The sequence below is a fragment of the Solanum tuberosum genome, unplaced genomic scaffold (genome assembly GCF_000226075.1).
Source record: "Solanum tuberosum cultivar DM 1-3 516 R44 unplaced genomic scaffold, SolTub_3.0 scf00168, whole genome shotgun sequence".
Taxonomy (NCBI): Eukaryota; Viridiplantae; Streptophyta; class Magnoliopsida; order Solanales; family Solanaceae; genus Solanum; species Solanum tuberosum.
The window spans coordinates 415,535-428,464 of record NW_006239096.1 but is presented as its reverse complement, the minus strand read 5'-3'; the positions used below and the strand labels follow the sequence as shown (position 1 = coordinate 428,464).

The following is a 12,930-nucleotide window of genomic DNA, read 5'->3' as shown; positions in this document are numbered from 1 at the left end:
GACATCAAAGTAAACAACATCAAACCAGATATACATACCAGGAACACTTGGACCAGATCCAAGGTCTGTGCCATAATCAGCAAATACAGCCCCTTCTAATGGCCCCATCTGCAAAATGTGGGAATATGATAAGGAAGATAATACATAGAGAAACCACGCCAAAGACGTTTATCAGAGAACTAATATATCGTAGAACCCAAGGATGAGGCTTGATGGTCGATGAAGCTGGAACAAAGACCATGGGAGACTGGGGTCCATAGCATAGTAGAGGCAAAAAAGTTTGGTCATTTCCTTCTCATATATCTAGCTGAACACTGGGGCAGTGAGTTATCTGGTAGTCATCCTGGTGGAGTGGGAGGATGCAGGTCCCTCACGATGTAATCAAGGTGTATTCAAACTGGCCCAAATCCGCCGTTATCAACCGAGAGAGAGAGAGCTATGAAATTATAGGGAAAGACGCAGAGAGCAGTGTTTTTTGCAAAAAAAACTAAAAGAACATTAGCAACAACCATCTTGGTAAGAGTCGAGATAGCAACAGCGCATCATTGGATGGATGAGAAAGACAGCAAAAACCACCAATATCTAGAGAAATGAGTTCAACTATCAGACTATAGTTTCCAACAGCCTCCACTTACCAGAGGGAAGGAAATTTCTCCACAGCCAACCGCATAAGACCGGCCAGAGCCAACTGTGCCTTCTTCATATCCTCTTACACTATTGGTTCCACCAAGCACAAATGCTTCATGAGGTGGAAAATTACCGACCACATGACCACCAGAGAAACTGCAAAAAGAATCACAACAACCAGCAATTTAAGTTACGGGAATTTTTAAGAAATGCAGTTGGAAGGAAGAAAAAACAAATTCAGCATCTTTCAAGCTAATCATCATAAAAGATGAAGAATGTACCTTAGGAGAAGACGCATAGGACCTAATACCAATCCTTTTCTAGCACGAGCATTGACTCTGTTGAAAACTAGCCACTCTGACCACACAGGAAGTCCCTGATCCATGTTGAAAACAAACTGCAAAACAGCAGTGAGAAATAGTGAAGGGTGCATCAAGAATTTTTTCTATCCCTACATTTACTAGACAAGGAATCTGGCAGAAAATTAGGGAACTGACCACTGAAGAACCAGGGTCACCAGAACCAGTATAGACAGTCTCAAGTTTGGCAAGTAACATATCATCATGAGTGTTGCCACTGCAGCAGTTCAGAAAGGAACACATTGCACACTTTCTTATGGTCAGATATACAACACTTTAGGCAGCATAAACCATCATCAATCTATACCTTGCAGTAAGTGGACTACTGTAGTAGTCCCTTATTATAGGATTCCCCTTGTCATCCCGAGCACCAGCACGCTGAGAAATTCAAATAGGAAGGACAAGTAGCAAGAGCATTAAGAGAAATGGGAAACAAAAATATGTCAAGACACTAGGAAGAATAATCAAATAACTCTGTTGATGTCCCAAGACTAGAAACAAAGAAAGAATCTTCATCCTCCATGGCACTCTTACAATACAATCTTTTCAAAAAGATTATTCAAACTAGTACTCATGCCTAGCTTCTGCTCATTATAGCATAAATGACTCAAATTATTCGGGCTTGTTATCATTGCATCGCTAAGCACAAGTGACAATTATATTTATTTTTTAGATAAAGCACATTTAATGTTTCTTTTTTTAACAATGAATACTCCAAAGTTCATGTATTGGAAACTCTTTGGTCCCTGAAACAACAATAGTTCAATGAAATTTTATTACTCCCTCCGACCCAATTTATGCAAAGGTGTTTGACCAGGAACAGGGCAGAGAATTTACGAATGAATGAAAGATCTTTTTTAACTTGAGGTTTAAAATAAACCACGGATATTTGCTGCCGCTATAATTCATCTCACTAAGGATAAAATGAGAAGTTTAAAGTTAAATTGTTACTAAATATAGAGAGGTGTAATTCTTTGTGGGACTGACTATAAAGGAAAAAAGTGTCACATGGGAGTAATAACTAGGGATTGTAAATTCAAAAAAATTAATTACTAAATAAACTCATCCCAAAAATGCCATCTAAGCAAGAATTACGATTAAATCCTGCATACAGCAAATTGCACGCTAGGACATCCTATTGAAGTTGGAAGGAAGAAAATGTCTTCGCATATCGACATTAAATATGTATCTTTTTAGGCCTTACTGAAACAACAGTTGAGTTTCTCACAGGCAGAAATTGCCATTCTACAGGAGTAACCAAGTCAACTCAATGTCAACCGGAGACTACTATATCGACTGTTACTCTCCAAAAATCAATAAAGATCTTTATCAGCATATTTCCCTCTATAACCATGCAAACCAAAGCCGAAAGTACAATAATCATTTCAAGAGAAGGCATAAATTATCTGAAGACATTAATATAAAAGCTACCTGAAATATGATTCCGGCTGTCCCATTCCACTTTGGCCTGAATGGCCGACTGTATTCAATCCCGGCCGTCACACGTCCAATCGTCAGGCTACCACCGGGATGATTATGAACAAGTGAGCCAGGGGTCCTCGAATTCTAGTCAAAATAGGAAATGAGCTCTCAAGAACTGTCGTGATGTTTACTCTAGGGAACTTTAAATTACCTGTATCATCATTGACCTGGAAGTCCTCTTATCATCTCCTTCAATCCATGGATCTGTATAATTTATCCGAAAGATAGAGTCAATTTGCCCCCGCTCTAGTGACAAATTCAGCTTTTGATTTCTCCCAAAAAGATTCTTGTGGTATATCGCACAACTGAAATGGATGGACATAATGAACAGCATATCCTTGGGGGAAAAATTGAAAGTGATCCTTTCTTTTAGGGAAAATAATTCAAGGTGGAAATCTAGCGACATCGACTATGATAGCTAAATGCTAATACTCAGCAGGTAAATTACTGGCAGTGATGTAAACTTCTAGTGACCTAAGGCTTTCTTTGAGAGAGTCGTCCTGTCTTTCAAAAGAAGTCCATGCAAGAATTTCTTTCCTAGAAGTGTTTTAGCTAAAAAAAAAAAAGGCAACTCATTCTACAGATTTCTTTTCTGAGAAAAGATAGTCACATTGTCCTCTTCATAATGTCCTTCTCAGAAAAGCTATTTAGAGTAGATCTGCAGCTTGTTAAATAAAAACACCAAAAGTAATAGAAATATATAGATTTTGCAGGTGTGCTCTCCAAGGGGTTAAACTTTTCATAAGTGCTTCTAAGTAGTGCACCGAATATGCTGCTTTTTCCAGAACAGAAAGTCACTTTAAATCCATAATGGTTTCTTGAGAAGTTGTCCCAAATGTTAACTCAACTTAATACAGAAAACTCTACATACTTAGCATATGTGTAGGATTCACCAGTAAATCAACTAGATAAATCACAGCCAGAGTATGTGCTGTTGAAAAATTCAAATCAACCATTTAGAAATGTAAATAACAAAGTGTTGAACAATCTTAAAGTATAGGGAAGAAAGCCAAGCTTTGACCATTAACCCTAACAAGATCTCTCCTAAAATTGAAAACAGATCTTAACACCACATAGAATTTCATACTAATGCAATACCTGCCAATCAATCCAGCAAGGGGTCCACTTGTGATCCTGAAATTGAAATACATACCAGTAAACAACAGTGGAGAAACCAAAAGTAACATAATGACAAAGTAGTTTTCCTAGAATAATAGCTTCGAAAATATCACATACCCACTAGAAATTCCACCACCGGCAGAAATACCAGCCCCGCTCTTGCGCTCGACAACATTCATAACTAAGTCTACCTTACCAGTGTCTGCACTATTGCATCAGAAAGTTACTCTACAGAAAGAACAATAGTAGCACACACAGTAGATGGCCAGAAGGGTAAGGAGGGGCCTGCGCCAACCAATTTTTTTGTTGTGCATACAGTCTCCTTTGTATGATTGGTATTTTATATAAAGCTTTTGCCTAATCACTATTCACCAAGCACAACCAAAGAAACCCACAAGCCAAATAGCTTTTTAGTTATTACTAAGTCTTTTAGGAGTAAATTTCACACAGCAAACATAGTTTGCCATAACTTCTAATGTCTTCTCCAAGAACAAACCACTTTTTTCAAAAATCTGTTTAATTTTTTTTATGCATTCTTGGATGTAATACATGATATATTTTCCCTCTTATTATTTGAAGTTAGACTAACTTAAGACTTCATTTTAAAAGTTACTAAATTAAGACATTAGTTTTTAGGCCAAGTCCAAAAAGCTATAACAGCAACACCAACACACCCACTGTAATCCAATAAGTGGGGTCTGGGGAGGGCAGCCTATGAGAGAGGTTGTTTCTGATAGACCCTCGGCTCAAAAGTGCAATTACAAAAGGATAGAAAGGAAAATAACGACAGCAAAATAGCAAGATAAACAATTATAATACTCGCTCCGTCCCCATTTTTGTGGCACCGTTTGACTAGGCACTTGGCACAAAGACTAAGAAAGAGAGACTTTTGAAAATTGGTGGTCAAAAACAAACCTTAGACATTTGGGTGGCCATAAATCATTTCATTAACGGTAAAAAGGGAATTTTAAAGTTAAGTTTCTCCAATTTATAGAATGGTGACGTTCTTTTTGGGATGGGCTAAAATGGGAAGTGTGCCACATAAATTGGGACAGGAGGAAGTAATTAAAATTTAAAAACTGTTTTTCATGTTTACAAAAGATGTAAGAAAGAAACTTTAGCAAGAGGGAACGCATTCATTTGCCTCATAATGCATCTCTCAAAATGAAAATGGTGTATTTTAGTACCTTCTTTATCAAGTGATTTTATTTCAAGTAAATGTACAAGACATTAAACTCCAATTATAGACTTAAGGAGTCAAGTCTCGCAGATTCCCTAGTTCCTACACAGCATCCCCCCCCCCCCTCCACTCCAATATGTTCTTTCTTTCCATCAAAACACCTACAGTTTCTCTCTAGCCATATAGTCCAAATCCAAATTATTCAAAGGGGATAAAGAGCTAATGTTTGTTAGTTTATTTATTTTCCTGATGGAAAAGGTAAAAATGTCCTTAACATATCATAAATGGTTCAAATATGCCCTCCTTCCAACTATGAGATCAAAAACGCCCTCAATGTTTTTTCTTAGATCTAAAAATAACCTTTTTTAACAGCACATGACATGGCAATGGTGACATGGATTTTTTACCCATTTCAAAGGATCTGACCCATCACCCTACTATTCTAAAAATCCAAGGCTCATAATAACCCGGCTATGCTAAAACTACACTGTCCGATTATTTTAGTTTCTTGCTCCATTTAGGCTCTTCACTTTCTTTTTCTTTCTTCCTTTCTTCTTCCTTCAATTGTTCATGTTCTTTCTTCCAATTAGATTCTTAAATTACCCCTCTTCTTTCTTTTGTTTCTCTTCCTGTTATATTCAGAAAAAAAGAACTAGAATGTCCGAAGAATCAATTTATTCTCAAGGTCAAGGCTTGTTGTGTATGTCTTTGCAGATTGTTTGACAATCCTTTCACGACGTGAACTCCGATGAATGCCAGACGCAGATTCTTGCGATTTGTTTATAGAAGTTTGAATAATTTTAACAGATGCCCAAATATTCCAGAGGCAAAAATTACCTCAGTTGAAGAGTAATGGAAACAACCGAATGAAGAATTGAAGGAAGAAATGGTATTTATCCTAAGTGCATAAGCAGTCGTGGATGTGATTTGGAACCCAAAATCCCTATTCCTAGAGCTGCTACAAACAGGTTGAAAACATCCTGTAAAATGATGAAGAAAGATAGGTTAGGTTAATTTAAAAACAGGTTACTAGGTGGGTTTGAGTTTTGTACTGAGAAACAGCCGGGTCATTGGATTGGGTTTAAAAATCTATGTGGACCAATAAGATGAAGCCAATTGTTAATTAAATGACTCATCAAATTGCCAAGTCAATCTGCTCTTTAAAAAAGGCATCGGTAGACCTAAAAACAAATTGAGCGCGGTTTTGATCTAATAGATGGAAGGAAGGTATTTTTTAACCATTTATGATGTGTTAAGGGAATTTTGACCCTTTCCCGTTTTCCTAATAAAGATTTTCCTTGGTATCCTTAACTATTTCTTCCTTGCAGTGCCTGCAATCATCATACCTTTACAACTACATTATTTATGATATTTTTTTTTCGATACTATCGTATCATTTCACCCTTGATTTCTGTCATATGATCCCCACCCCCAAATCCAAAAGAAAACATCCCGGCAAGCCCAAGTTATAACAAAGATAAAAATGCATTATGCACAAGGAGAAGTGCAACAAGAGACAGTTGAAACCATCTTCACTTAAGCACCTCCAGCAGGTTGGGGAATAATGCTAACATCTTCCATAATGCCCATAGCTAAGACAGTGTCCACATCTCTTTTCCCTTGAAGCATGCTGTAAACCTAAACAAGAGTAAATGACATTTAACATTCAAACAAGCACAAAGATAGTGGATTTCCCAGGAAGAAATATGGCATATAATTTGAAAAAATTCCTTGGAATTGCAAAACCAGCAATTTCAGTTATGCCAATTCACTATTAAGAAGTTATAGAAGCAGTTAAGAGTAAGATAGACTATTTTGGTAATTTGATACACTGTTTTAACCTGTCAAGGAGAAACCAATGATAAAGGACCTCTCTTGCAATAAACAAAAAGAAAGCCAATGTCAACTTTGTGACTTCTAGATTGAGATTATGAAAAGATAAACTACAAAAAGTGAGGGTTTATGTTGTACAGCAGGCACAAATGAGCAGAAGTTGGAAAAAGAAACGGACAGAGGGAGGGTCTGTGCTAAGCAACTATTTCTCTGTTTACACTTCAAAATTAATTATATTGCAGGTCAATCAATTTGCAGCAAAATAAAGGATAGCACCTTCCAACAATATCACACAATCACAGCAACAAAATACTCTGTGCAAACCTTACCCTACCTTTGTGGGGTAGAGAAGTTGTTTTCAATAGACAATTTCACACAATCAGAAGATGGAAATTGGTAAGGGAAAGAAAGCATATTATTTTCTAAGCATTAATTTTTTCTTTCTACGTACGTCCAGATACTGTAATTACCAGCTATTAGCTACAGAATGAACCTCCTACTAAAGCTACAGGTTCTGCAGAATGAGAGGACACAAAACAAACAAACAAAAAAGAAAAAGATAATAGGAAATTCACTACTCTTAACATACTTTACCTACTTTAGTTCACTAATCTTACATACTTTAACCTACATATAGAATCACAAAACTACTAAGACTGTGTTTCAAATTGTTAAAGTTTCAGGTATTACAAGATGTATATTAAGCAAAAAAAAAAAAAAAGATGTTAGAATAGAATAGAGTTGTTTAAGTATACCTGTCCTTTCTTTGTAGTAAGCTGCCGCAGTATAGTTTCAGGCCTTGTTTTCCCTACAGTTGGCTCACCACTGAGACATGCAAGCAAGTGTAAGAAATTACTAAGAGTTATTGCATTCACTAAAAGCATAGGTATAAGAAAGTTGGGTTCTTACGTCCTATCAAGGAAACGGATGGTTATGTTATTCACCTCTGCTTCAGAAACTTCTAGCCTAATCATACCTCCAGAGAGCATCTCTATACCCGAAACCTATAGGACAAGATAACTCTAACTCAGATTTCCCAAATCACAATGTAAGGTATTCAAAACGAAAATAAATAATAACAGGTTGCATATGTCATAAATAAGTGCTAACCGCTCCAAAAAGACCCCGCTCCATGTACCAACCATTTATAGAGCTTATTATTTCATCTAACCGCTTGATATTAACGATTTTTCCTGCATTGCTTGACACCAAAATAAGTGCAGGATGGGGTGCTTACCATACAGAATGTAAAATATACGCTGATTATAAAATATACTTGAAAGAAAAAAATAAAAAGCAGAAGCTCATGAATATGTAAAGAAATGACAACAGGTTGTATAGAGAGAGTATAAGGAAGGTGTACCATATCCATCTCGAAAAGAATCCTCTATAAACCTTGCTGGAAGCACGTTTGCTCCTTCACATACCAAACCATGGAACTCTTGATTTGGTTCTACCTTATGCCAAAACGTAATGATATAAGCAATTACACATCGGAAGAAATGAGGAAATAATACATTTTGGTTTAATCATCACAACCCCTTTGGAGTGCAGGGAATACTTAGAAATTTTTAATTTGATAATACAATCTTTATTTGCTTATTGGAAAGAACTTTTTAAATCTGATTGAATTTTTACCAATGTCAAATAATTGCCTACTGTTGTTGAAATTTCAATTAAGGGAAAAGGGACGAATTTACCCCCGAACTTTAATAAATGGTATGTCTATGCCCTCCGTTATACTTTGCGTCCACATAAGCCCCTGCCGTCCAATTATCGGTACACACATGCCCCTCTCACTAACGGCCCCTCATTTTGAACACGTGTCTTAATCCTAATCAATTACCTGTTTGACCATTATTTTTAACCCATATACTAAAAACCCGCCCCATAAACCCAATACCTACCCAACCTCTTTTGCTGCCAACCTCTCCATTATTTTGAATCAAATTAGAATGTTCCTCATGAACAACAAAATGCAACTACAGAGACCCTAATACGGATGCCATAGAAGGAAACCCCCAAATAGGGAATGTTGCTCATGAAGTTAGATATAAAATTATAAAAGCAAAAGTAGGTATGTAGCTAGCTCACCATCTGATCTCTGTTTCCGAGTACGTGGACGGGGCTGGAACTGGACAGGAATATAGAGATTTGGGGCAACTCTTTCTCTTAAATTGCACCTTTTACCAGAAAGTTCATTAACAGACCCAACTTTCCTCTTATCATCTTGCATGTAACTATCATCAACACTGATTCTTTTGCACAAAATTTTTGTAAACCCAGGTGGAATTTCTATTGTTTTTGACATTGATATTGTTGATTAGCTTCCTTCTACTGCTTAAAAGGGGATCTTTAAATACATGAAAAATTAGCTCAATTTTGAAGAGGAAGAAGTTCAAGAGAGATTAAAAATGGTCGAAAAATGGAGCTAATGATAAAAAAAAAAAGTTAATGGTGGAATTTTCTTATAGTAAAATGAGCTCAATTGGGTTTATGGGGCGAATTTTTAGTATATGGGTTAAAAAGAATGGTCAAACGGGTAATTAATTAGGATTAAGACACGTGTCCAAAATGAGGGGGCCATTAGTGAGAGGGGCATGTGTGTACCGATAATTGGACGGCAGGGGCTTATATGGACGCAAAGTATAACGGAGGGCATAGACGTACCATTTATTAAAGTTCGAGGGTAAATTCGTCCCTTTTCCCTTCAATTAATAATGTGAAATAACACTATTTGAAATTACTACCTTCTCCACCTATGCAAAACAAGATTTTATATCCCAATTTGTTTGTCCTTTTTAGCTAAAAGAACCAAATTTTATGCAAAATAAGATAAATAACTCCAGCAATTTACTCGTGTTGTTCATTTTGCTTTGATTGAGACAATCATTTTGAAGCTTAAGTAGTACTTAGAAATTAATACAACAAAATACTTCTACATGGGGTCGGCTATATTCCCTCGATTTGGACCAATATCATTCTAATAACCATAAGGGATCGTTAGGCAGGTTAGAATTATGCAGGTATTATTAATTCATCTTCTACCCGCATAAAATAAATATACAAATTCCCTCATAATTTATACATTTATTAGTTATGCAGATTTCTAAATTACAAACCAAACATCTTACTAATTTTATACATGGATAACTTATTTCCTAACTAGCTACCAAGAGTGGCATAACTTATGCAGAAATCATACATGAACAAAGTTGCCACTTTACCAAAGGAGATGACTATGTGAGGAAAGAAATGTACCTTAAATACCAAGCGAATACCATCTCTAGTATCCACAGCAACAGGCATGCAAGAGCAAAAGTAGCCACTAGCAACAATCCTATGCACATCCTCTTGCACCTCTCGCACAGTAAGCGCCGAATTGGGTCGGCATGCTTTGAGTGCATTCAACGCCTCACTCTCCAAATCCTTCCGTTCAAGTTCTTCACCATCCTTGTTTCTCACTAATACTTCACTAATAAGAACTCTCTCCTCATTCCCACTCCCTGTTTTCGGGCCCGACAACGGAGTCCCATCCAAGTTGCTCTGAGTTAATGCTATTGATGCACAGCAAAGTAGAGGAGTATTTGACAAACTCCATGAAAATGGGTTAATGTTTCTGGGTTTACTTAGAAATTGCAGAATTGCATTTTGGAGGTTGAACTTTTGATGAAACGGGTGTGTGAATTTGGATAAAGTTTGTGAAATTCCACCATTTTGATGAAATGGGTGTTGGAATTTGGGAAAATTTTGTATTAGTAAGTGTAGATTGGTGAAGAATGGGTTTAGGGTAGGGTGGTGTAGTGTAAGGGGACAGAATTGAGGAAGTTTGATAGAAGATGAAGTGAAGCGTACGTCTTCGTTTTGGTGCATAGCTGAATGTTTACTGTAACTCACTAGGGTTTTAGGGGTTGAAGAAGAGAGTGATGTTTGCACTCCCTAAAGCTGATGCCTGAGAATGGGGACAAAAGTAACATGAAATTATTTTGGTGAAAAGCATCTTCTTCCTTCCTTTCTTCTTCTTCTTTTAACTCTCACTAGGAAGTTTTCACCTTCTTCTTTTTTTATGAGTACTTTTTTTTTTTTTTTTAGGCTTCTCGAATTTACAATCTCAAATTGAAGGCGGAAAAAATATATATAGATTTAAAGATTTTTATATTTGTTTAGTAAAATAATTTAAGATGAGTGTATTTGTAATATCACTCTAGTAGAGTATCTAGTGCTTTAGTACAAATCTTAAGTGAGTGTCGATAGTAAAATTTGGAAAGTTGGTGATTTTTGAATTTGATCAAATTTTTGTCATATTTTTTGAACATGTGGAAAGTCAAGTCATCTTGACACATGGCTTGGATTTAGGTTTCAAGGTAAAATGGACCTTGGATTTGAATTTTTTCTTTAAAAAAAAAAAAGCCTATACGACTAGGCAAACATACATCTTAAAAGAGTGTCGGGATAAAATAAATAGTCATTGGATAAGAAAATAGTGATGGAATAATTTTTTTGTGTTTTAATGGATTGTTGTGTTTGAAATAACTTATCTCATAATTTATACCATAGTGATGGAATAAGTTATCTCATTATATGATGGGATTTAATTGAAGTCCAATTCTGTTTGGCAAGTATGTCAAATTGGACTACAAAGGATGATCCCACATTGATGAGCCCAATATGTCATGTTATTCTAGAGGCCTAATTTGGTGTCACGTGTCAAATAACGTGGCATTTTAAGTCAATCGAAAAAGTAAATAGAATCATGTTACATGTCAAAATGACATCTAATCAAATCAAATGTCAATAAAAATGTGTCACATGTGCACAACTGATGTGTTTCAACCAATTAAATATCGTCATGTCACTTAAATTTGATTGATCGAGGGAAGAGTGTCCTCATCACTACTCTTTCATTCTACAATTATAAATAGGGGTCCTCATAATTAAAAAAAAAACACGAGCATTCTAATAAGAAGCTAAAAAGAGGCTCAATCTGGTTCCACGTGTCAAATGACATAGTATGTCAAGTCAAACTTGTAGCTTTTTGAGAAATCTACGATGATTGATCCACGAGCTCTCTTTAGCTTTTTATTAGAATTTTTGTGTCTTTTCTAAATTATGAGGATCCCTATTTATAGTTGTAGAATATAAGAGTTGTGATGAGGAAGTGTTTTTCATGTTCAATCAGATTTAAGTGAAATGACGATGTTTGATTGGTTGGAATATGTCATTTGTGCACATGTGGCACATTTTTAATTTATTGGTCTTTCGATTTGGCTAGGCATGACATGTCATTTTGACATGTGACATGATCCTATTGGTTTCTTCGTTTAACTTGACATGCCACATTATTTGACACGTGATACCAAATTGAGTCTCTAAAATTAGATGACACATTGGGCTTAGCAATGTGGGTTCATCATTTATAGTCTAATTTGACGGACTAACCCAATGAAATTAGACCTCAATTAAATTCATATTTTTTAGACTGAATAATAAATCAAATTATATTATGGAAGAATTACCTAACTACACATCTTTTCTTACCCCATTTTCTATTATTTCCTAACATTCTAAGAAATTACAAAAATCCCGCTTTTCCATAATTTCTCTCATTTTTTGGATATATCACTGTAAATTATCAGCCTAAGAATTTTTTTTCTTTTTTCACGCCTAAAATCATTCTATGATATCACCAATTATCTTCATCACTCTATTTTTGAATTTCAAATTTTTTTCTCTTTCAGATTTATGATTGCAAGTTATTGAAGAGGTGGTTCTTCTTCATCTTCTACTTCATTCATTTTTTTCTTTTCACTTCATCATGCATCAAATTTTATTTTATTTTCTTTAGATTTTTCATCTACAACTTTAGTCGAAGAATGAAGCATCTTCAACTTCAAAATTGATTGTGGAAAAAACGCCCAAAAAAAGGGAGAAAAGGTTGAGATGTTGGTGACTCCGGTAAGGGCTTTGAGTCGAGATCCATGGGAGACGTCATTGTTGAAAGTGAAAAAAAGCTACGGCAAATGATACATAGCAAAAGAATTTTTTTTGCTTTCAGCAGATCAAATTGTTGACTTATTTTTTTTTTTTGTTGTTGTTCATCTTTTTCTGATACATATGGGTTTAGTTTTAAAATGTATCTAGTTGTTTTTGTTTCTTAAAATAATGTATAATGCATTCGTTTCAACATGAGGATACATTACAACTCTATCAAGAGTTGTTGGTGACTCCGGTAAGGGCTTTGGGTCGAGATCCATGAGTAACGCCATTGTTGAAAGTGAAAAAAAACCTACAAGAGTTGATATAGAGCAAAGGAGAAAGTGTGGAAGGATT

At 35.7% G+C, this 12,930-nt stretch overlaps 1 protein-coding gene across 1 annotated transcript in view; it reads right to left on the bottom strand.

The window, feature by feature from the left end:
• The window catches only part of LOC102583879 (outer envelope protein 80, chloroplastic-like), a 20,217-nt gene extending 9,572 nt beyond the window's left edge, over positions 1 to 10,645 (bottom strand). Inside the window, exons 1-15 of the mRNA XM_006354191.2 lie at positions 9,862 to 10,645; positions 7,964 to 8,057; positions 7,711 to 7,793; positions 7,510 to 7,604; positions 7,356 to 7,425; positions 6,312 to 6,405; positions 3,705 to 3,789; positions 3,567 to 3,602; positions 2,620 to 2,773; positions 2,418 to 2,552; positions 1,294 to 1,364; positions 1,125 to 1,203; positions 909 to 1,024; positions 636 to 783; positions 39 to 108 (exon numbers count right to left, since the gene is read on the bottom strand). Coding sequence (XP_006354253.1) covers positions 39 to 108; positions 636 to 783; positions 909 to 1,024; positions 1,125 to 1,203; positions 1,294 to 1,364; positions 2,418 to 2,552; positions 2,620 to 2,773; positions 3,567 to 3,602; positions 3,705 to 3,789; positions 6,312 to 6,405; positions 7,356 to 7,425; positions 7,510 to 7,604; positions 7,711 to 7,793; positions 7,964 to 8,057; positions 9,862 to 10,473 — 1,942 coding nt within the window. The 5' untranslated portion in view covers positions 10,474 to 10,645. The remainder of the gene's footprint in view (positions 1 to 38; positions 109 to 635; positions 784 to 908; positions 1,025 to 1,124; positions 1,204 to 1,293; positions 1,365 to 2,417; positions 2,553 to 2,619; positions 2,774 to 3,566; positions 3,603 to 3,704; positions 3,790 to 6,311; positions 6,406 to 7,355; positions 7,426 to 7,509; positions 7,605 to 7,710; positions 7,794 to 7,963; positions 8,058 to 9,861) is intronic.
• Positions 10,646 to 12,930: the final 2,285 nt, after the last annotated feature.